The 22,594-nt window shown below is 55.0% G+C and overlaps 8 protein-coding genes across 8 annotated transcripts; 4 read left to right on the top strand and 4 right to left on the bottom strand.

Moving 5' to 3' along the window:
* Positions 1-3,326: 3,326 nt before the first annotated feature.
* On the bottom strand, positions 3,327-4,478 carry INS49_000887 (uncharacterized protein; the record flags this gene model as incomplete). The annotated part of the gene is made up of 2 exons (XM_043161722.1): positions 3,327-3,779; positions 3,855-4,478. The coding sequence occupies 2 exons, from the start codon at positions 4,476-4,478 to the stop codon at positions 3,327-3,329; spliced, it is 1,077 nt and encodes a 358-aa protein (XP_043030228.1).
* Positions 4,479-6,823: 2,345 nt separating this feature from the next.
* INS49_000886 (uncharacterized protein) lies at positions 6,824-7,905 on the top strand (the record flags this gene model as incomplete). The annotated part of the gene is made up of 4 exons (XM_043161721.1): positions 6,824-6,839; positions 7,029-7,129; positions 7,194-7,675; positions 7,710-7,905. 4 exons carry the CDS (start codon positions 6,824-6,826, stop codon positions 7,903-7,905), a joined length of 795 nt encoding a protein of 264 aa, XP_043030227.1.
* Positions 7,906-8,331: 426 nt separating this feature from the next.
* Positions 8,332-9,494, bottom strand: INS49_000885 (uncharacterized protein; the record flags this gene model as incomplete). The annotated part of the gene is made up of 4 exons (XM_043161720.1): positions 8,332-8,977; positions 9,047-9,111; positions 9,183-9,376; positions 9,440-9,494. 4 exons carry the CDS (start codon positions 9,492-9,494, stop codon positions 8,332-8,334), a joined length of 960 nt encoding a protein of 319 aa, XP_043030226.1.
* Positions 9,495-10,428: 934 nt separating this feature from the next.
* On the top strand, positions 10,429-11,973 carry INS49_000884 (uncharacterized protein; the record flags this gene model as incomplete). The annotated part of the gene is made up of 1 exon (XM_043161719.1): positions 10,429-11,973. The coding sequence occupies one exon, from the start codon at positions 10,429-10,431 to the stop codon at positions 11,971-11,973; it is 1,545 nt and encodes a 514-aa protein (XP_043030225.1).
* Positions 11,974-12,334: 361 nt separating this feature from the next.
* On the bottom strand, positions 12,335-13,177 carry INS49_000883 (uncharacterized protein; the record flags this gene model as incomplete). The annotated part of the gene is made up of 2 exons (XM_043161718.1): positions 12,335-12,521; positions 12,678-13,177. 2 exons carry the CDS (start codon positions 13,175-13,177, stop codon positions 12,335-12,337), a joined length of 687 nt encoding a protein of 228 aa, XP_043030224.1.
* A 1,062-nt stretch (positions 13,178-14,239) lies between these two features.
* Positions 14,240-16,494, top strand: INS49_000882 (uncharacterized protein; the record flags this gene model as incomplete). The annotated part of the gene is made up of 2 exons (XM_043161717.1): positions 14,240-14,996; positions 15,050-16,494. 2 exons carry the CDS (start codon positions 14,240-14,242, stop codon positions 16,492-16,494), a joined length of 2,202 nt encoding a protein of 733 aa, XP_043030223.1.
* A 715-nt stretch (positions 16,495-17,209) lies between these two features.
* INS49_000881 (uncharacterized protein) lies at positions 17,210-18,539 on the bottom strand (the record flags this gene model as incomplete). The annotated part of the gene is made up of 4 exons (XM_043161716.1): positions 17,210-17,639; positions 17,702-17,801; positions 18,397-18,433; positions 18,489-18,539. 4 exons carry the CDS (start codon positions 18,537-18,539, stop codon positions 17,210-17,212), a joined length of 618 nt encoding a protein of 205 aa, XP_043030222.1.
* A 2,028-nt stretch (positions 18,540-20,567) lies between these two features.
* INS49_000880 (uncharacterized protein) lies at positions 20,568-22,452 on the top strand (the record flags this gene model as incomplete). The annotated part of the gene is made up of 6 exons (XM_043161715.1): positions 20,568-20,805; positions 20,879-20,964; positions 21,023-21,302; positions 21,402-21,932; positions 21,998-22,191; positions 22,261-22,452. 6 exons carry the CDS (start codon positions 20,568-20,570, stop codon positions 22,450-22,452), a joined length of 1,521 nt encoding a protein of 506 aa, XP_043030221.1.
* Positions 22,453-22,594: the final 142 nt, after the last annotated feature.

The raw sequence follows: 22,594 nt of genomic DNA, 5'->3' as shown, positions 1-22,594 counted from the left end.
TCTCGTCGGGGCGGGCGCTTGGCCGTTGTCTTGTGCACTGTGATCCCTAACTGTCTACACAACACACTTCACCTTTAATTGTTAGCATTCCCCTGGCAAGATACAGTGTCCCGGAAGCCACGATGAAGCAGCATCAGGACCCTCAAGCAGACCGGAAACCGGAGTCGAGGTCACTGACAGCTGCAGCAACTAACTGACTGACTGACTGACTGACTGGATCCATACTGCAGCGCACAGCGGTGCACACACGCTCGCAGGGCCAGAGGCAGTGGGGAAGCATCCCGTCCCATATGACAGCACGGCATAGCACATCACAGCACTATTCATTCATTGTTTACAGTACATCTCGCTTTCGTATTCCTATTCCACCCGTAAAGAAACGGGTCACCATGCAGGGATGCCAGCAACGCTGCTGACTGGCCTCATCTCTGTCCTCCACGCTGTCACTCCTGGCGTTACGCTAGACCGAATGGCTGCCCTGACAAGGCGATTCAGGACATTTCCAGGGTTCTATCGTGACAACAGGTGGTATCATGTCGAGTCTCGGATCGACTCGAGCCCAGGCCGTGGGCTGGATATAATGCCTAGCCAAAAGGCGACAGGATGTCGTCCGGATAAGAAAGCTCCCGCTACTGATGAGACAGCCCCACCGTCTGTGACTTTTGCACAGTCAGGGCCCAGTTACCAGCACCACTATCCAGGCAGCACCACCAAGGCGACTACGTCCTACTATACGGCAGGACAAATTTCCAGCATTTTGGTACCGATCTGTCGGGCGTCATGGGAAAGCTGCCTGAGGAACGGGCGCACCAGCTCTCATGACTCGGTCACAACGACCAGTCTGGCACCACAGTCGCAACGTGGGAGCCAACATCCAGTCAGGCTGCACAGACGTGCACTCCGAGCGAGCCCATTGGGACGTTGAATTGTCGTGCTACACCAATACAGCCTTCGAAGACCAAGACGCGTACCATGTGGGCAACACGGGCGCGGCGCAGGCTATGAACGAGGCGGAGCAACACAAGCTTGACGGCTAGATTTCGATACCATTCATTGCCGCAAGCCCAGCCCTATCTAAACCGAGGCGTCATGCCGTGTCTAACATGTCGTCTTGATCGCCAATGTCTTAGACTTGCAGGCTGGACTGGCTGCTAGCCCCAGATTCCCCTGGGCGCCGCTAATGTTCGCTCTGGCCTCAACTCTCGCGCCCAGTTGCGTTTGCTGCCACTGCACTGCCCACCGGCAGTAGCAATGCCATGTCTCTGTTCGCTGCCACTGTCCCCGGCGCTCGGGCTCCCACGCAGATGAACCTAATCTCGTGGCATCAGCCATCAGCCCATATGACGATTGAGGCTGTACCTAATCTACCTGAAAAGTCTCCGTCCTCGACAGGGCTGCCCTGACGTGCTCAGTTACCATGGGAAAGGGGAACCGCTGCCTTTGAAACAATCAGTTAAAGGCCAGTCTCCTGCTCACCGGTAACGGAAGCACCGCAGCAGCTGCAGAGCATCAAGGCTCGGGGAACAACAACCGTCGATACCGGGACACAATCCATTTGACCTGTCAGCTTCATTTGCCGGCCCATCGCCGGACTCTGACCAATCAACATGGACAACATGTTACGCAGGAGTCTGCTGCCCTCCCCACCGTCTGTCTGCCAGTCTGCCTACACGCGAAGAGACTACTCACCCGCGGGCCTGTTTCAACCTTGCCCCCACCCCTGATGATTCTTGGACGGGCGATCGACAGGTGTGCCCTTCCCTTGTCCAGCTGGATGGCAGGGTAGCAGGGTGGACTTCGCTTCTATTTTGGAAGCCCTCCACATCTAGACCTCTTCGGCCAGAAAGCCTGACTTCCAACGGTATTCGGGAAGAGCTCTCCTCGGGGAGCATACACAGTAACACTGGGCGAACTGAAAGAGATCGACCACACCTCCTGAATGATCTCATACCCCCGGTCTACATTCATCCGAACCTGCCACTCACCAGTTCTGCTTACAGGATGGGTCTTCCTGAGCTTATTGCTTCGTCCGAGGTTTTGGTGATTAAGGGGCAGACCAAAAGCGCCAGGGGTGCCAACAAGGAAGTAAGTCATTGTCTCACTCGAAGCATCTTGGGCGAGCCTGCTGGTTCCAAGCATCCTAACTCCCGACTTGTCAGTCCGCTGGCATCGGACACTTATTGGCAATGGAGCGAATCAGTACAGTTGCAGCGTAACAGCACACCGAGCAAGACAAACATCCACACGTTCTCGCCATCGACGAGGCCCCCACCCCGCCCCTCGGCATTCAAATGCTGCAGGTGAGATCTGTAGGGCTGATTCATGCCTTTCTAGAAAGCAGAAAACGGCTTCGAAGGATTTCCGCCGGCGGGCTCCTCCAGCGCTTGCCGTCCCACAAGGTGTCCACCTGCCTAGCCCACCAGGACAAAAAAAAAACATTGGCGGATTCTAAAAGCTGCGAACAGCTTTGTACCTAGTTCCCTACTACCCCCACGCGCCTGATTCGGAATTTCTGGTGGTTCACCTACCCAATGCCAGTTGGCTGGACTGACCCTGCAGTCTACGGCTTACTTCTGTCGTCTTTGCACCCGTTGTCCCTGTGCGTGACCAGGGGCCAAGACTAATACGCGGACGTCTTCCGCAATGCTCACCACAATGTACAAATAAAGGATCCGATATCGATGCTAACTTGACTGACAAAATGAAGCACGCGCACCAGCTGGGAGGTGAGACCTTTCCTAGCCTAGAATCGCGATATACAAGCAAAGTGCCTGAATTGGGTGTAATCAGGCATACTAAGGCTCCCAAGACCGAGGGGCTCTCACCCCGGGGCCGTTCATTATCCACCAGTCTTTTGCTTGCCAATCGTCACCTGCTCCCAGGCGCCATGCCCCTGATGCCCGGTCCAAATGGTCGTACACGTGCGGTGGCCGAGACGTACCACGTCAGTAGGCGTGGTGTCTGCCTGTAGATCAGTCAGCCGGACCTGTCAGCCTTGTGGCTGCGTGAGATCGACCAGGCCGGTAAAGGAAAATGCATGTCTCGTGGCTCCGCTGAGGAACAAGAGCCCTGCGCTGACTGGCACGGAATCCCACAGCCGGTTTTTTTTTTTTTCCTTTTTGAGGAAGTGAGTCCATTGCTTGTCTCCTTGACAGAGCTCTATAGGTCTATTTTCAGGGTATCTTTAGAGTAGAGAAGTTCCCAGGACGCCGCAGGCCCTGGCCAGTATGCAAGTCTAAGAAGACTAAAAAAATAAATAAAAAGAGAGAATAACGCCCAAACCCGTTCGCGTTTTTGCCGTCCCTGAACGTGAGTGCCGTTGCTCTTTACAAAACCTCTTCCCTCTCCCATCCCTCAGCCTTCGTCATTGGCAGAAGCTTGTGGCCGTCCCTGTATGTGCTGACAAAGGGGTTCGGGTCCTCCGTCTGGTTCAGGTTGCCAAGCGTGTGGTTGACTCCGCGGTGGGTGGCCTCGTCGGCGCGGATGTACAGGATCAGGTCCCTCATCGTCCGCTTACCCTCCGGCATGTTCCAGTATGTCACGGCAATGTCCGGCACCTTGAAGTTCGGGTCTGTCCACTTCGGAAGATACCCAGCCTCGAGCTCGTGAATGCATCGCGTGTAGGTGTGGACGGCCTCCTCCTCGAGGTATCCGACGAATCTGTGGCAGATCTTGGGAGAGATCAGGTAGCTGAGGAACATTGCGTTGAAGTAGACGCCTTGCGCGCCCAGGATGAGGAACTTCATGAACCAGCCTGGTTCACACATCTTCATAAATGTCTACGAGGCAGTTGGTCAGCATCCTGACATTTGCAGGAAACAAGGATGGAAGGTGCAGGCACAGAGGAGACATACCAGGAGGTGCATTCTCTCGTTGTAAGACTCTTCGAGAAGCGTCTCGATCCAGCCATTGTCGCGCTTCAGGCGCCGGATCGAGTGGAGGTGTCGTAGCATACCGGCTATCATACCAGGTACACCAGCGATGGACTCGAGGAAGATAAAGCGGACCAGCCACTGTGCCTCGGTGAGCGGCTTGTCGGCCACCACCGCCGTGGTGGGGCTCTTCTTGTCCGTCTTCTGGTCCTTGCTGAGCCCGTTCACCGTGTCCATCCCCCATCTGCAGAGCCTCATCAGACGCCAGGCGAAGCGGTCCCCCAGCGTGACGGGCGGGCGATGGCCGGGCTCGACTGCCAGCATCGCGGCCTCTGTAGAGCCATGGTGAGGCCAGGCCGGGGGCGTCGTACGAATATTCTCGGTTTCTTTGGCGGGGAAGAAGTCGCGCAGGTGGTTTGCCGGGGTTGATGAGAAACGCCGGTGCTGGCTGGAGGGCGAGGCAGAGGTTGCAGCCAGCCGCAGGCCGACTACTGAGGAGGAAGAACCGGAGGATATGTAGGTCTGTAGCAGAGGAGCTACAGCTCGGCTGAGCTGGCTCGCCTGTTTTGGAGAGCAGATTTTGGTGTTGACCCGTGGGGCAAACATCGAGGTTGGTGGTTTGTAGGTGAGAGTAGAGATTGTCTTCAATAGAGATATGATGATGACTTATTCAGTCTTCTTTGGTTTGGACTACGGGAAATGATAGGTCCTGAGGCAAACCTCGCCTTGGTCTAAGCCGGGCTTTATACGGAAGGGGAGGCAGGTGCAAGTGAATGTCTGAGGCCGCTGCCGGCAGGATGAGCCCGCTCATTACTGCTAGAGGGAAAGACCGGAAAGAAAGATGACGCTGAAGGAATAGCAGCATAAATCAAGAAAAGAAACAAGGACGCCATGACCACGTATTCAGGCCGGCTTCATCCATCACAAAGGGGACGAGCCACCGGCGGCCCGTGAGTAAGCAGCCCGCCCAGCCCCAGGAGTGTCACATTCCCTAGCCTTGCCGTGAGCAAGTTAGTCGGCGTTCAAGGGTCGCCCCAATGCGCTGGAGCCCGAGGCACGCTCACCTCCACCGAAGACCAGCAGCAAATCCCGATTCGGTGGAGCATGAGAGAAGTCTGAGATGAGCCTTTGACAATTGGATGGGTTTTCGTGGTCAGCTGGCCGTGGCTCTTGTCAGCTCGGGCGGGAAAGGAGCCTGGAAATTCTCTGGCCTAGGGGGCCGAGCTCGGGAGACGCCGGGACTGCGAACGGCTGTGTCTTCCGCTGCCTTGTCGTCGGGCTCTGACCAATCGAATTACACGGACTTGTCTGCTGCAGACCCACCTTCGACATCGCTCCCCGACGCCTCCGCCCCGCCCAGGTGTTTGAATATTTCAGTAATCCCGAAGTGAGGACCATCCACGGGGATTCCTTACCGGATGACAACAATAGCAGACCCATCTTTGCAGTCAACCAGGAGAACCGTAACTTCCACAGTCGCAATAGATCCTTGACTCCGCGGGCCATGTCAAGCTGCGGTCGTTCCCGACGATGGGGTTCCCTTTGAAAATACAAGTAATATTAGAGGGTCTCCTTTCAACTGAATTTGAAAAACAAGTCTCGCTCACAATTCACGAGTGTCAGCTTCATGATATTGACAACTCATGTAGCATCAAAGGGAAGTCAGAAAGACAAGGGGGAAAATGAACTCTTGCCAGCTGTGCACCGGGACAGCCTCAGCCAGGGGTTGAATCGAGATACATTACGGTAATGGACGGATGGATGGATTTTTGACCAACTGAAATCCAAAGAAACTCTATTATTTACGGAATGGCGTTGGCTGTCACGGGTGGCGTTGGCTCCTCCGTCATGGCGCTCGTGTCGTGGCACGGAAGTTTGCGCTTTTGCTCCGCCCAACCAGTTGAGAAGTTCCACTTCGGGATGTGAATCACATCTGGTTAGGTATTGACAGAACCAGACGGGACTACTTCTAAAGGCTCACTCATCCATGCTATTCAGATGAAGCGATTTCACCACCTCTGTATGTCTAATATCCACCAGCGACACCGCACTAAGTCGGTCGAGCTCTGTAGAGGTGAGAAGGAGTATGGAGCAACTCACTGCCCTGTCCCATCTCTTCCCCTTGCCATGAAAATCCATTTTTTATAATACATAAATGGTCACCAATCACTGTGTGCTACGTGCCTGTTCATATATTCTCCTATCTGGGTGGGACGCAGATACAGCAATCAGTATTTAGCATGCGCAGTGTCCGGCTGCAGCGGTAGGTCGAGTGCCAAACACAGGGAAATACCAGTCGATGGAAAGGTTTCAGAGCACACGGCACTGTCTGAGAGGCTGGGATTGCAAAGACAACGAGGAAATAAAATGTAGCTCACTACTCGAAATATAAACGCTTTCTGGACGGAGGCGATATGTGTGGCGCCAAATATCAAACAAGTCCAAGGAGACTCTAGCCTATTTGAAATGAGTATCATCTGCTGCTGAGGAGATGAGTTCGAGATCAAGTGTTGACGCTTACTTCTCCCATGACTCTTGGTCTAATAGATGATTTCAATGCATCATAAAATTGTGCCACGGTCCGTGAAGGCCAAGTGGTTGTAGCAAAGTATAAGATCTGGATTGAAGTTCAGGCTAGAAATGACCCGCTTCTCTTCCAGGGGGCCAGAGGAGACAACCAGACCTGCCCAGTGTGCTTATGTAAACAGACATCCCCGCCAAAAATCTACCCCTCCAAATCCTTGCTTCCCGCGCCTAAATCGGTCACTCTTTTTTTCTGGCTTGTGCCCAAACGGAGCCACAATACCAACGCAACCGAGCTGCCAGTTGACATTGTCCCTGTCGACTCCCAAGAGCAGAGGCCCCGCGATCTCTCGAAACACCACGGTCCACTACTCCGATAGCATTCAAATCGCCCCTATCCACCTACGACCATCCGAACCATCTTCAACATGGCTGGAAAGTGGGGTAAGTAAGACTCATCCCCGAGTTGGGCACAATCCCCCGGTTGCCAGTCAGCTTGGTGCCTTCCTGTCACTCCGACAGCGCTCCATGAGACCCGCCCTTTGGAAGTTGAGAGTAAACAGGCCTAGGGAGGACTACATCTGCGCCGACCGCTTGGCTCTGGATCAAACTGACAACGTCTTCTGTTGGCAGATGACGAAGAGGGCTCCGATGCCTCCAGCTCCCCCGAAGAGACAACTCAGGCTGGCGCCGCCGGCCGACGCAAGTTCGACGATGAGGAAGACGATGACGATGTAGGCATCTCGCCGCCCACCTCAAATACTTTGTCGAGCGCCCAGCTAACCAGCCCATCCACAGGTTCTAGACTCCTGGGACGCCGCCGAGGACTCGGAGGTTGAGCGCGAGAAGGCAAAGAAGGCTGAGGAGGCCAAGGCCAAGGCTGAGGCCGAAGCGAAAGCCAACAAGAAGTCCAAGACACAGCGCCTGCAGGAGAAGATTGCAGAGCGTCAAAAGCAAAACGAGGAGGATTCAGACTACGAGTCCGACGAGGATGAAGCCACCAAGAGGGCCCGTCTTGCTCAAGCCCAGAAGGAGGCCGATCTCAAGCACGCCGAGGATCTCTTCGGGGGCGATGTCGGTGGTGTCCCGTCCTCTCGCAAGGCAGTCATCAAGGGCTCCACTGTGCCTGACCCCAAGGATCCGAACCACCTGATCGACTTGTCCACGGTGGCTCTCTTCGACCCCAAGACGAAGGCGCAGTTCGAACAGCTCCGCGAGGTGATGGGTCCCATCATCTCCGGCAACTCCAAGAAGGCCCACTACACGCTGTTCCTCGTCGAGTTCGCCAAGCAGCTGTCCAAGGAAATTGCCCAGTGACCAGATCAAGAAGGTCGCCAGCGCCTTGACGACCCTCAGCAACGAGAAGCTCAAGGAGGAGAAGGCACAGGAGAAGGGCGGCAAGAAGAGCAAGGCGGCCAAGACGAAGACCACCCTGGCTATGTCTCGGCCTACCACTACCGACACCAATGCCTACGACGACAACGAGTTCGGTGACGATGACTTCATGTGAGGCATCGAAGCTAAACAGATTTTGTCGCCGGCCTAGCACAGGCAACAGGGCTACTGTGTGACTAGGTACCTACCTAGATGGGCGTCAGGTAACCGACCCCGCCCGTCAGGCCGTGCTGCTCCCGAGCAGTAGCAGCCCCCACCCAGGAACATTGGCCAAGGTCAGGCAGTGGACATCCGCACCCCCGGCTGGCAAGGGACGACAGTAGCGTCGAGGTGCGGGATTCGAGGTGTTGTGGGTGGCACGGAGCAGGTTCAGGCAGACGCCAAAGGGAGAGATTCTTACAGACTGGCATGGCATGAGAGCAGCATAGATTGCAGGCGCTACTTGGACAACAGAATACTTAGTACAAGATTGTAGCTCCTCCAAAGAACCTCGTTGGAAGTAACCGACCTCAACCGCCGCCATCTATTCTAGAACGCAAAATCACAATTTACTGTCTGGCTTCTTCCCGGTCTTGATGTTCTTAGAGTGCCCGGTCTTCAGGAAGCCGGGATACTGCATACCTTCGTCAAGGCCCACAGCCATTGCGCCGGGGCTCCTCCACGCTGCGCCGTCGACGACAAGAACGTGACCGTTGACATAATTAGCAGCATCACTGAACAGCCACACCGTCGCATCCGCAATATCGCGGACGGTGCCCCACCTCCCACTCGGGATGGCAGCGGTGGCTGCCGCAGTGTGGGCGGCCGTGCTGCTGGCGAGCCGCTCCAGGCCCTCAGTGCCGTCGATGCCGCCAGGCGAGATGACGTTGGCGCATACGCCCATGGGCCCGTACTCGAGGGAGACGCTCGCCATGATACTGTCTACGCCGGCCTTTGCGGCGCTGACGTGGGACTGGAGAGGGAGGCCGGTGTAGTGGAAGGTAGCAGACACGGCTAGGATCCGTCCTCCCGTCCCGACCTGGCCGGCGGGTGGTGGGTTTGGGTTCCGCTCGGCTGATTCGACCAGGTAGGGCGCCGTGGCCTTGACGGTGTTGAACGTGCCGATGGTGTCGATCTCGATGACGGACCTGAAGCCGTTGGGGGACAGGCCTGATATGGGAGCCACAAAGTTGCCTGCTGCGCCCGCGCTTGATGTTGAGGACAGTCAGTACGCGGAGGTCTACCATTCCGATATGAATCACTTGTGGGGGACAGACATGACAAAGTCAATAGCACCAAGCTCCTTGACACAACGGTCGGCTGCGGCCTTGAGGCTGTCGAACTGTGAGCCTGGGTCAGTATATATTCGGGCCGGTGGCAGTCGCGGTGACGGTGACGATGATGGTGACATACATTCCTCACGTCAACACCACCAATACCGATGACCTTGGCGCCATTGCGGACAGCTGCTATCTCTTTGGCGCCGGCCTCTGTTTTCTCAACATTACGCCCAAGAATACAAGCGTTTGCGCCCAGATAGACGAGCGCCTTCGTCTGTACCTTGCAGATGGTACCTGCGCCTCCAGTCACGAAGACGACCCTGTTGTCTGGGAAAAGCAGCCGTGTCAGATTCCGGGGCATCCGATGTGATCTCAAGTGAGTATGCTTACTGAATATCCCCTCTTTGTAAATGCTGCTCAAGAACTCGGAGCGGTCGACAGCCATGGTGTCTGATATACCGAGGCAAAACCAGGTCAACGCCAGCTGGAGATCCAGGTATTCAAGGGGTCAAGGAAGGCCGTGTAGAATGGGGCTCTCGTCTTTTGAATCTCTTGGTCACACGACACTGCGAGGAGGAAGACGAGACTGCCGACGAAGAAGTACGCGCAGGATTCGTAGATGGCGAGCCAGGTAAAGCTATGCATTGTTCCTATTGACGTTTAAACACCGCGGGTCTGGGACGGACCGCCCAGAGAGAGCTACAACGATCCCCGGCCTGGATCCCTTCCACAAGGTTAAAGTGGAGAAAGTGAGCGGGCCTCGGAGGACATGGGCCTCGGCTCCTGCTTGATCAGAAATCGTGGGGTCCGGGACACTGCTACACAAGCAAGGGATTGTGATTGCCTGACCCCTCAGGCACGATTGTGCTCACTGCGACCCCCATGCTGGATTGGCCGGGATCTGTGCTAACACGTCTGTGGTCTGGGCTAAGCTTTCGCACTGTTGAACTCTCCCCACTCGTTGCCCCGGCAGCTGCATTGAAATCGTCTTGTTCTTTTCGATTCTCATTAAACACGGCCCCTCGACACGCGCTCCGTCTGGCGTCGCGCCCATCGCGACAAGCAAAACGCCACTTTGCAGCCGAATCAATCATTTCTAGCCCTTCTCGAACGGCTCACCCCTCATAACACCGCCTTCAAGCTGCTCTACTTCAAGTTCGACTGCACGGTAGTGGCCAGCCCTCCAGAGCTTTCTGGCTGCGCTTGCGCATTCTCTGGTCGCATTTCCTGTCGCATTCGAGTTCACGACCCCAGTAGTCAGGCCAGGGCTTCAGTCTGGACACCCGTCTGGAGCGCCAACCTGACCAGGTCAAAGCGCATCCGCCTTTCACAATATCATCATCAGCCTGCACAAACAACTCAAGAGCTGACACCCCACTATGGCCCACACAATGGGCACGCCTGTCAAGGCATTCAAGAAAAAGAAGGCCTTCGCATTCCTCAAATCAGCTCCCAAGCCATCGCCAAGCGTCGAATCGAACGGCGAACACTTCGACAAGGAAGCTGGCGAGGATGATGATGGGCTCGACTTGTTCAGGCGGTCCCGGGATTTCTTCCCTGTCGTGGTGCAGGAGCAGGAGCACCGACAGACTACACCAGAAGAGAAAAGCGAAGAGAGAAATCGGCTCTCCCAAGAAAGCACCCAATCTCCATCCCCTCCGTCATCCAAGCGCCGCAAGCTCTCATCGCCTGCGCACACATATGACCCCAGGGACGCCGAAGAAGACCTGTACGGGCCACCAACTCCCCCGCGTCGCGTTACAAAGTCTCGTTCGCCACCCCCACGGAAATCACCGATCAAGCAGTCAACTCCATCGCCGGTCAAGAGCAAAAGGAAGGAGAGGATGCAACCGTTGCAGAGTGACATCCTCCTCACGCCTACACGGTCGAGTTCCAACCAGCCCTGCGCGAACGAGGTAATCGCCCTGGACGACGACGAAGACGACGACAATGGCGTTGTTGTTGAGGAGCTTCCTGCGGGATCACCTGCAGTCACCAGGACGGCCAGCACCAGGACAAGTAGGACTATTTCAATGCCTCGGGAAGAGAAGACACCCAGTCCTGGTCCAATCACGATCGATGATAGTGACGACGACGTGTTTGAAACCCCTACCGATCCTGCAGATGATGACGACCCATTTGCGCATTTCATTCAGCGAGCTCGTGAGCGCGAGGCTGCCGCCAAGGCTGAAGCGGCAGCGGCGGCATCGTCCAGATCTGAGATCCAGCCCTCGACCCCAGAAGGCGCACCGCGTAAAAGACGGGAGCCTTTGATCGAGGTCAAGATATTCGTCCAGTCACGCATGGCAAGGTTCCCGGATGTGCCACCCTTTGGCGCGAAGCGAGGTATGAGCCAGAATCTGGGGGTCATTCGGAGGTCATTTCTGTTGTGGCTAAGGAAGATGGGCCATTCGGTCTCGGAGGAGGACGAGGCGAACATCTTCCTCACCTGGAAGCGCCGCAAGATCTATGACGTGTCCACGGGCGTCAGCCTGGGGTGGAATCCGTCGGTGGCTGAGGACTCGAGCTCGTCCTCGACGCCTGGTTTCATGCGGGGAGGCGTCCTGCTGGAGGCCTGGACCCAGGAGGACTTTGACGGGTGGCTCGCTGAAGAGGAAAAGCAGAGGATGATGAAACGGGGCGATCTGGTCGAGGACGTCTCCGACGAGGAGCCCGTGGAGGAGCAGGTCGACAACGCGAGAGTCCGGGTAACCATCAAGGAAAAAGACCAAGAGCCCTTCAAATTCACCGCCTACGTGGACATGGAGATCCGTCTCATGATTCTTGCCATCCGACAGATGAGGAAGATCCCAAACGACAGGGAGATCAAGCTGAGGTACGAGGGAGAGTGGTTGGAGGGAGGTGTGACAGTCCAAGAGGCCGACATTGAGGACCACTGCACGGTTGAAATGTATTTGAGATGATCCACAGCTGCCGCACAAGGACATGGCAGCAGCAACGAGACGCATGACTTTTTAAGGGTTTCAAGGCGGCATGGCGGGATCTTTGATTTGGACCAGATACCCCATTCTAGCAGGCGTTCCTCTGACGCCGCATAACCAGGCTTTGGGCACGGAAGCAAATGATCGTCGTCGGCATTGAGTTACATAATATGTCTTGGTAGTGACGTTTTCAGCCTCTTTGGACGAGACATGCTATCTCCAGGTATCCGAAATCCCTCTAGCAAATGTAAACTTTTCGGCCAGATCTTGACCCCCTTAAAAAAAAACGCCGGTTCGCCTTCATGCCAGGTATAATCGTGAAATCCCAACTCTCCACAAGCGCTCAGAACCTCTCCTTCATGCGGGCGGACACCGTCCTCAGGCCGTTGTAGACCTTTCCTGGAGGCTTACCAAGGATCAGGCTGACGATGGACTCACGCGCGATCCTCGTGTTCTTGAAGGCCCCGAGGATGTGGATCTTTGAGTCGGCGAGCACAACCCGCGTCCGAGAGGCGTTCTCGATGGCGTATCTGGTCTTGCCGTCCTTGCCTGCGATACGGCCGATAGCACGGGCGAGGTGGTCGCCCTGGAGGGTCTTGACGTCCTAGGAACGGGAACAAAACATGTCAGTATCTTCTTCCTCATGACTGCAGCAGGGTGGGTCCGCCGGCCTACTTTTATCTCACGTCTCGATGTAGAGGTCGTCCATCCGGAGCAGGGCGATGGCGTCGTCGACGTCGAAGCCCAGCGCGAAGGCGCGCACGAAGTCGGCGCCCTTCTGGATGGCGCCGTTGTCGGTGGTGGCCTTGGAGGTGCGCAGCTCGACGGCCTTGCTCTTCATGTTCATGCGGCACTGCAGCTTGAGGTGCTCGACCAGCGGCGGGTAGATCTTGGGCCACGAGGCCTTGAGCGGCGTCATGCGGTGCGGCGGGATGGGGACCTTGCGGTGCTCGACGCGCACCGCCTCGGCCCTCGCCGACGACGGGGCGAAGCGCGGCCGGCCCTCCTCGTCCACGGCGTCGTCGAGCTGCATTTCCGTCTCGGGTTGCTGGGGCGCCTCCCCCTCTGCGTCTGCTGGTGCTGGTGCGGCGTCGAGGAGGACGTCGTCGTCTTGGGATTCGTCTGGGAGGGGGATGTTGGCTGCGGGCTCCTCGGGGGCAGCCTTGAGGGCTGTTGGCGCAGGCATGGTGGCAATGGGTGCGCAGGCTATCGGTAGGAGGAGGAGGTCCGCTTCGTTGATAAGGCGGGGGTCAGACAGCGATTTGGGTTCCGGATTGTGGGTTGTGGAGCGTGCGGTCTGATATCACCGATGATTCAACAATTACTACTGTCCTTGAATATTTGTCTACCGGAGGTTTGTCGAGGGCCAGGAATTGTGAATGGAGGGTTTCGCAAGTCTGAGACTGGAGGTTGATCGGTCGGTGGATTGCAGCGTGCAAGCACCCTTGAAAAGTTTCTGGCAGGGCGGTGGGATGCAAAAGTTGTGGTCCAAAGACGGTGGGGCTCGCAGATCGACGATCAGCTCTTATCGGCATCCCAAATTCTGGCTAGACAGTCTACATGCTACTGTAGAATAGGTACCAAAGTACTTGTGGTGCGGGCTAGATGACTGTGACCCCTGCTCCCGTTGTAGCCGGGGATCCTTGGTGTCTAGCGCGTCATCGCTCCGAAGTTCTCTTCATGCGAGCTGCCTCCCGACCTAAAGGTTCTCCGGCAGAACAACAGAGGTATACCAATCACACGGAGACGTCCCCTCAAGCTGTCGCGGCAGCATAATCTCTCATTTGGTGACTCATGGGCCTCCGGCATGCGAAGTGTTTCCATCCATATTTGAAGAGCGCGGCCTGTTTGTACAAGCAGGCGCAGTTGCGACGCAAGCACTTCTTCTTGGTCGAAAAATCCGGTGATAACCCACAATAGACCGGCGCATAGGGTGCCGGCCAAAAACCAAAAAGTTCGACCAACCGCCAGAACAGGAGACAAACGGCGCAAGCAACTAGTCTGGTTGTAATTCAGCACTTCTACGGAAGAACAAGGCACTACCTAGGTAGGCACTTGAGTAGTCGCGGTCACTAGCGGCACACTCCCAACCACCATCCGACGTCAGTGCTGCGCAACCGCCGCCATCTCGACAGACGGACGACCATACAAAACACCACCCACCGCGGTCAGCCAGCAACCTTGATCCAATACCACTTGGTGGGATAATACACTCGCTTCACCATGAACGGCTTGCACTGCCAGAAGAATGTCTAGCAGCTCGACAAAATTCGGTCGCGTCGTCTGGGAAAGCATCGCCCGAGGCTTTACTCCAAGAACGGCCCAGAGACCGTTCGCCTTCAATTTCCCCCCTTTCAATCCACAGATCCGATCGATATCCCAGCACAATGTTCGACGCAACTGTTCCGGCGGGCTACTGCTGCTCGCTCTCGATGCCCCGCCATCAACGCAGAATGTGCTCGCCAGCTGTGCCACGGCCTCCGAATCAGTCGTTACAGGAACCACTTCCAGCCACGCCGCGGTCGTCCGAATGGCAAGACAGGCATGGGCAAGAGGCATCCACACATCTGGCGCTGCTGGACAGATTCAAGGAAGGCGGAACAAGAGCTCAAAGGCGGGAGAGGAAGGAAAGGCAGCCAGTACACAGCAGGGCCCACAACATGCGACACCGCAGGGCAAGGACCATGAGGCCGCGGGGAAGAGTGCTGGAGAAGGGCATGACAGCCTCACAGACTCAGTCTCAAAATACCTGCATCTCCCGCACCTGCCCAAGATGCCCCATCGGCCTACCAAGGAAGAACTTCTGTCCGCGGCGAATGGGTTCTGGCAGAGGCTCAAAGTACGCTTCAAGTGGTTCTCTATACGAAGTGCGAGACCTTTCAATGCCGACGAGTGGGGCGCCTTCTTGTCTTGGATACTCTTCGGCCACTTTGTCTGGATTCTTGTTGGAACCACTACGTTCTGCTCGCTCCTTATTCTCTTAGTCAACACCGTCTTCGCACAAGGTCAGTATTACTCTCAGACTCTCTTCGCTACAGCCGCTGACAGTCGTCAACAGAAACTCTCGCTCGATGGGTTGGTGACTACCTAACTCAAGCAGCCGGAGTGACCGTCGTCTTCGAATCAGCTATCGTACCAAAGTGGGGAGATGGTGTCATCACCTTCCGGAATGTTTTTGTGTCTCGCCGCCCTGGCCAGGTCAAGTCGTCCGTCTCGAAAGGCTCTCCTACAGATGCGGCGGCGGCGGCGGCTGCTCATCCCGACTCCCAGGCTATTCATGACGATGGAAACTATACCCAGTTCGATCTTACCGTTAGTGAAGTGAACGTCACGCTTTCTTTCGCCAAGTGGTGGAACAGCACGGGTCCTCTTCGAGACGTCGAGGTGAAGGGAGTCCGCGGCGTTGTCGACCGCACGTCTGTTTTCTGGTCAGGGGAACAGAAAGACCCTCTGTCCTATCGCCACGTCTATCAACCGGGAGATTTCGAAATTGAGCGCTTCAAACTCGAAGATTTACTGGTCACGGTTCATCAACCAGGTGGCTTCCGCCCATTTTCCGTGAGCATATATAGCTGTGAGCTGCCTCAGCTGCGCAAGCAATGGCTCTTCTATGACTTTCTCTCGGCATCCCATATGTCAGGTTCTTTCGACGGGTCATTATTCACGATTCATCCGAAACAGATCCACGGCACCGCCGCTGGCGAAGAGAAGTACGCTGCAGACAACCTTGGCGAACCGAGTGCTTGGAAGAAGTTCACCCGGCTCCGCATCGACGGGCTCAAAATTGACCATCTGAACCGCGGTGTCCAAGGCACGTTCGGGTGGATCTATGAAGGAAACGTGGACATTGTGGCGGATGTGATGTTCCCGGCAGATCCCGATGAGAGCATTGGCAAGGTCATGAGTGATTTCTATGACAAAATGGAAGATGCGGTCACCAGCAATCGGTATCTGAGAATCCTGGACAAGGACAGCGGATCGAATGTCAGCTCTTACAACATCAACAACGAACCATCGAACCCAACAAGGGGTCATCTCTCAGAAAACACCGAATGCCACGGGGAAGAAACGTGGACCAATGCGTCAGATACAGACGAGTCATTGGATCCGGCTCAAGAGGAAGTTCCTCGTTATTTGGTCATGGATCTCCGCATCCACCTCAATGACGTCCGGGCCTCAGTACCAATGTTCCATGCCACCCCGGACATCTCGTATGTCAACCAAAACTTGGTGCGCCCCATTGTGGCCTATATCAACGCCAAGCACACATACATCCCGATCAACTGTCGCATCGTAAAGCGGCACCAGGACTTCGACGGGTCCTGGACGATATTCGACTGTGGTCTGATGGACGACATGTCCGCAGAAGTGTACACCGCATTTGCCCGCGACGTCGAAAACCAGCACTCACGCGTGAAGAGGCTCAAGAAGGTCGGCTTCTGGGCCGTCAGCGTCGCGCTCCAAGCTTTACTCGTGGGTGTTGCGGGTGATCTGATTACTTGAAAGGCGAGCTAGAGACATAGTCTCTGGACGCGATGTGTGGGCAGTTGGTGGCTTACCGGGTCTATCTGTGATGGACAGCCACGCCCTGGGCTCGTCCTGTGTGACAATGACCCTACCCATCATTCGAAGACATTCTAGTGAAAACGATAGCATGTTTGGGGCGGGCTTGCTCGCTCGAGTCTCGCTTCAGACCTCGCCACCACGCTTTCATGGGGTCTCTCAAGCGACAAACCGCGCGATTCGGTGAAAATTTTGAAACAGGTACGGAATGATGGTGACTTTAGCAACTTCTCTACTCAAAGTGTCTGAGACGCGAAATACGTGTGCATGTATACAGGACAGCAGCCATGGCGTTGGAGTTGAAGAGATGGTATTTCTTCACTTGGAGTTAAAGGGATTGTTTGCACCAGCAGTCAGGTCATGGCATTGATTGATACCCTGACGAATTACGTACTGTCCGCGGATGAGCGTGTACACAAAAGGTTATCTCTTTATATACGGATAAATGGCAACGATGCAATGTCACAGATACGAAAATGCTCAGATGCCCTCCAGGCCATGCTATCTTGTTGTTGTAACAACTCTTTTGCACATGCCCGTATTTTCTGGCCCAGTGACCCAAACAACTCATGGTCCCTGAATTCTTTCCTCTGAACTTTGTACCTAAGGATTGGCCCACAACGATGTGCTGTGTCGGTCTATCACAACTCCAAGCTCAAAGTTGCCTTTCCTCCACCCGCCAGTCCTTTCTAAAAGAAATAGCGCTCAATTCAACATCTGTATCCGTGTTCGCGTCGACATGGCTGTGGCGACTCATAGCATCATAGCGTATCGACTCGGGCCTCAGCTGCGGTCCGTCGTCGGCCTGCCGCGTGATGCAGACCTCGTCCTCCAACACTTTGAAGCGCCGGCTGCGCTTCTGAGTCACTGTTCGCGACTTCATAGTCGGCGGCCCCAGCTTTGCTGTCCCCGTCGGCGTGTACCTCCCGCCCAGTAGCGGGCGGAGGAGGGGGATGCACGCGAGCGTGATGGCTAGGCACGGTTCCAGGGCGCTCCACACAATGGGCATCAGAATCGAGTATGTGACGTCGGACATGTCGACGTGGAGGATCGAGTAGAGACGGATCGCGCTTATGATTGCAACGCTGTAGGAAAGGGTGGTTAGTTCCAAGCACGAAAGGTGAAATCTCGGTTGTAAAGTGCTCACAAGAGTCCCAGGCCGAATGTGGCCATCAGCACCAATTTCTTATACAGCGCCAGTTCCAAGCTGTAGATGTATGGCATGGGGAGTAGTAGGACAATCAGATCTGTCACAATGTTGAGAACCCCGTGGCACATCCATAGAGTGATGGAGCTGCCGCAGTGGCCGTCGATAGTCTGGTCCCAGTTGAATTCCAAAGGTTGACAGATGAGAAATGATCCAAGTATAACCACCAACATCCTGCACGAGACCCAAAGGTTAATCGAGCTGAGGTTTTAGGCCATTTAGGGGATGGTAGAAAGAATACGAACCACAAGAAAATTATAAATGCGGTAACTTTGGCGGCTATAATGAAATAGCTGACGGTGAATATTTTCGAGTACAAAGTGAGGATCGATGTTTTGGTGAACGTCAGACTTGTGGCCCAGACTATTTGTTGAGCCAGTATCATCTGCGTTCAAACTCTCCTGTCAGAATAATGAGTCGGGTAATGACTCTATTTAACTTTACCTTCAAAAACAATGTTGGCCCAGAATCAGAATGGAATCGGTCATGCAGCTCTGCCACGTGGAAACCGCCTCCTGCGGCGAGAACACCTAGCGTTTCGATGGATTAGCATGTATTCAACACACTACCGTGTATTTACACCTCAATGCAGTGCGTCTGGTTTGGAAAGACTGAGGCAGGCGCAGCAGGCTTACAAGAAATGTTCAGGGCCTGGTACCCAACGACGTTGATCTGCCAAAAACAAAGTCAGTAGGAGTCGGTACCGAAGTGAGAGTCACAGACTCACGCAAGCAGCAATCATGAGATAGTCGCTCAAGTCAATCTTCCTGTTGGACATGCGTCGGGCTAGTAACCGTAGCCCAACAGCTGTCATAGGTAGGAGACTGAAGATGACTGCGCATGCTATCAGAGCCTTCTGATTGGAACGCTCCACCGGGAATATCATTCTGTGATCTAATAGTGAGAGAACACAGTTCAGGCTCAAGATGGAAGCGATAAGATGTGAAAACGTAGTGAGCTGCTGAAGGGGTGGTAGGAGGCCGCCAAGCTCAATGGTTATCTGGCAGAGCAACTTCAAAGAATGTCGCGAAATATGAACGATGGGAAACCCATTGAAATTTATCACAGGCGCTTTAGAAAAGGAACGAAAGAAAGCAATGCTATTCTACGTGCATTCGAGTTATTCCAAGGTTCCAGGCCAGCCACAACCACAGCCCCTGGTTGTGAGATGGGGTTTGAAGCCATAATGTGACATGTACTTTGGGGCTCCCCGTGCCAAATTCTCGAGGTGACCCCCGGACAATGCCCCGAAGGATTGCTCATGGACTTGTTGCAGACTCGACCGGGAACTTTCGCTCACCGGTGGATGATCACAAAGCCAACATATTCGAAGATCCTAACAGTTCAGGGCATCTGAAGGCTTTTGAATCACATGGCCCGCTGCTGTGCATGAAAAGTTTGCGTCACATCGCGCCTCCCCTCGAATATCCATCGTTCTTATATTCTCTGCACCTTGAACCTCGTGATACCAACAATTGCAGTGCCCGTGAGCGGGACCCAATACATTGGCAACGTTATCTGCGAGTGGAATGGAGACACTCGACCTTGCATTACTATGTGGTACAATAACTCAATGGCGACCTACAGACCTAGGCAGTGGCTTTATAAATGAGCACGCAGTTCGCCAGTGTAACCAAAACAAAAGGTTCCAAAAATTGTGGGGTGAGGGAAAATCATTGCAGGAAACCGAGGTTCTCACAGCTCTCACAGGACGCAACCAATACTTCAAAGCCTTCTTCCAATTACCTCCACATGAACGCAACCGTCTGTTGGCCGAAGGCAAGTTTCAAGCCAAGATTACGTATTCTCGGTAGACAACCAACAGCACTTGAGTATACCCCACCAACCCACTCTACAGCCACTTTCTGTGCAAGTATGAACCAACAGTGGCATTAGCATATTGTCACATTGTCCCAACAAGTGCGTATCGTTGGAGCCCATACCCACTGACTAATCCTCTAGGGGTGCGTAGAAACAGGTCACGAAGAGCAGCGCCCTCTGACGAGGAGAGTTCGGGACCGAGCGGTAATATGTCTGAGTTCGGAGACGGGGACGGTCTCCGTCTCCGACGACAGCAAGCCTCAGTCGTCTTGTTCTGGGCAAATGCGCAACTAGTTTGGATACAGGGGCGTGATCGACTGGCACCCTTCCCTAACGAATATTGCAGGGCCGATGGGAGAGGACACCCCTTTTATCCCACATTGGCTTTCAGGGCCATGTCTTCTGTTGTCCATGGCTCTAGACCCAATCGAAATCTGCTGCTACGTGATGCATACCTTAAACGGTGCGGACTTCTTCATGTGATGGGAAGGTTCCTGGTAGAATAAGTGGGGCAGTCGAACAAATATTGTGATACTTCATATACTCGCACAAAGACCGTTGTTCCTCTTGGCCCACAATGCTAATCTTTGCCTGTCTAGATTTCCTGCTACATGGGTTTCCTGCAGTTGGCATCCAGTTCCTGAGCCCAGTTCGCTGAATCCAATGTTAGGATGCATAATGCTTGACACCTCACAGGTGAGTGGTGGAAATCTCCCCTCTTTGCGACGACCTAAGGCCGAAGAGGACAGGCCACTGTAAATCTATGGGGACTAGGTATGCAGGCAAGAAGTCTACCATGTTTCGTACCACTATTTGCCAGTGGGACTTCGGTTACACCAATGTCAACCACACCCGAATTTCGTAATCGGTATATACATTTTCATTTTGAACTTTTTTGTTTGCTTTCTCATCGCAACAACATCGACTGCGTCGTATTGGTCCCTGGGCCGCAGCAAGCCACTGACAAGCAACATCATCCCGCAGGATGGATTCGATCACGGACTCCCTGTGGTATCGCGAACTGCGCAATGCTGGGCTGCCGATCCAAGCTGCGGTGTTGATAGCGACCGTCATCGTCCTGACTGTGATCCGACGCCGCTTCTTCTCCCCAATCAGCTCCATCCCTGGCCCGTTTCTGGCTTCCATCACGCGGCTTTGGCATCTCAGGCAGATCGCCAGTGGGAAGCAGAACCTCAAGCTCATCGAGCAGCATGATAAACATGGTATGATCCCCTGAGACCCCGCAGAGGGGTCACTTCCTCATCTCCTCGACGTCTTGGACTCACCATGGGGCAGGGCACTTCGTGCGCATGGCACCCAACGAAGTCAGCGTCAACCACCCGGATGCTGTCAAGGCCTTGCTCCTGACCACTCTCCCCAAGGTAAGCGCCGTGAGCCATGTATGTGAAAACGGGACGCAGGCGCTGAAGCTCGGTATAGGGCGACTGGTACAAGATCGTGTGCTTCCCGGACTATCGCTTCTCGACGCCTTTCAGCATGTTGGACCCGAAGGACAAGAACGAATGCTCCAAGTATCTCTCGACCGGCTACCTGCAGCACAACGTCAGCAAATCCGAGCCAGCGATGGACACGAACATATCGAAACTTATCGGCTGGATGGACAGATTTGCTCAGGAGAAGAAACCAATGGACCTGGACAAGTTCTTCACTTATGTCTCCTTCGACATTACCGGTGACATTGTTTTTTCCAAGCCCTTCGGTAAGTCGGAGTCTAACATGTCAAATACCCTGAATGAACCGAAAGGCATCAAGCATCCAGACACAGTCCGAAGATCAGACTGACAAGGTACCCCGACAGGGTTCATCGACCACGGAAAGGACCTCAACAACTCCATCGCCATGAACACCGGGCTGGAGATCTACATCGCATTCGTCGGCTACCTCCAATGGCTCCACGTCGTATTCGCAAACCCCTTCGTCACCTGGCTGGGCGTCCTGCCCATGGGCCACCTCTTCGACACGACCATGACCGCCCTCAAGGAGCGCCAGAAGAACCCCGACGCCCGGCCCGACCTCGTGGGCCACTGGTTCAGGGGCCTGGAGAAGGCCAAGAAGGACAGGAGCCGCCTGTTCAACCAGCGCTGCCTCGAGTCCTTCGCCACCGCAAACGTCGGCGCCGGTTCAGACACCGTCTCCGCAGGGCTGCAGAGCTTCGTGTACCACCTGCTGCGCGCGCCCGGCGGGTGGCGGCGCGCCCAGGACGAGATCCGCGAGGCGCGGAGGGGGGGCAGGTGTGGGGGGCAGGTGGTCTCGTTCGCCGATGCCGCGAGGCTGCCGTTCCTCCAGGCGTGCATCAAGGAGGGCATGCGGGTCCATGCGCCCATATCAGGTATGTGAAGGGACCCATCTGGCCAACCGGTAATACGTCGAAATTTTGCGACTGAGTGATCTTAGCCGGCCTACCCCGTGTCGCCCCAAAGGGAGGCGTCACAATCGGCGGCACCTATTTCCCCCAGGGCGTGACCCTGACCGTCAACCCTTCGGTGATCCACAGTTCCAAGGAGATGTGGGGCTCGGACGCGCGCGAGTTCAACCCGGACCGGTGGCTGCGGCCGGACGCTGCCGAGAAGGAAAAGTGCTTCATCCCGGTAAGTCTGCAAGATCCCTTCTCCGCGGACCTTCATGCGAATTGGTTATTGAACTGATTCTTGACGCAGTGGGGCGCTGGATATGCCTCGTGCCCAGGCCAACATGCGGCTCGACTTCAGCTGTCCAAGATCGCTGCGACTGTCGTGAGGGATTACAATGTAAGGCAGGTCGATCCGAAGCAAGAGTGGACGTGGGGCGCGTGGTTTACCTCTGTGCCACACGATTGGCCTGTGTATATAGAGAAACGCGTAGACTCTTGAGTTGAGGTTTGGCATTTATCTGTATATGTAAGTTCATACTACATGGACTAGTCCCAACTTTGTCAACATTGCTTGTATGTGCGGTGGCACAGTAGTATAGCTTTCTGTCGACGCCACTTCCTCCTTTGTGAAAATATTGACA

Source organism: Diaporthe citri (assembly GCF_014595645.1).
Source record: "Diaporthe citri strain NFHF-8-4 chromosome Unknown scaffold_1, whole genome shotgun sequence".
Classification (NCBI taxonomy): domain Eukaryota; kingdom Fungi; phylum Ascomycota; class Sordariomycetes; order Diaporthales; family Diaporthaceae; genus Diaporthe; species Diaporthe citri.
Note: the sequence above shows the minus strand (reverse complement) of the source record. Positions and strands in the feature narration are given on the sequence as shown.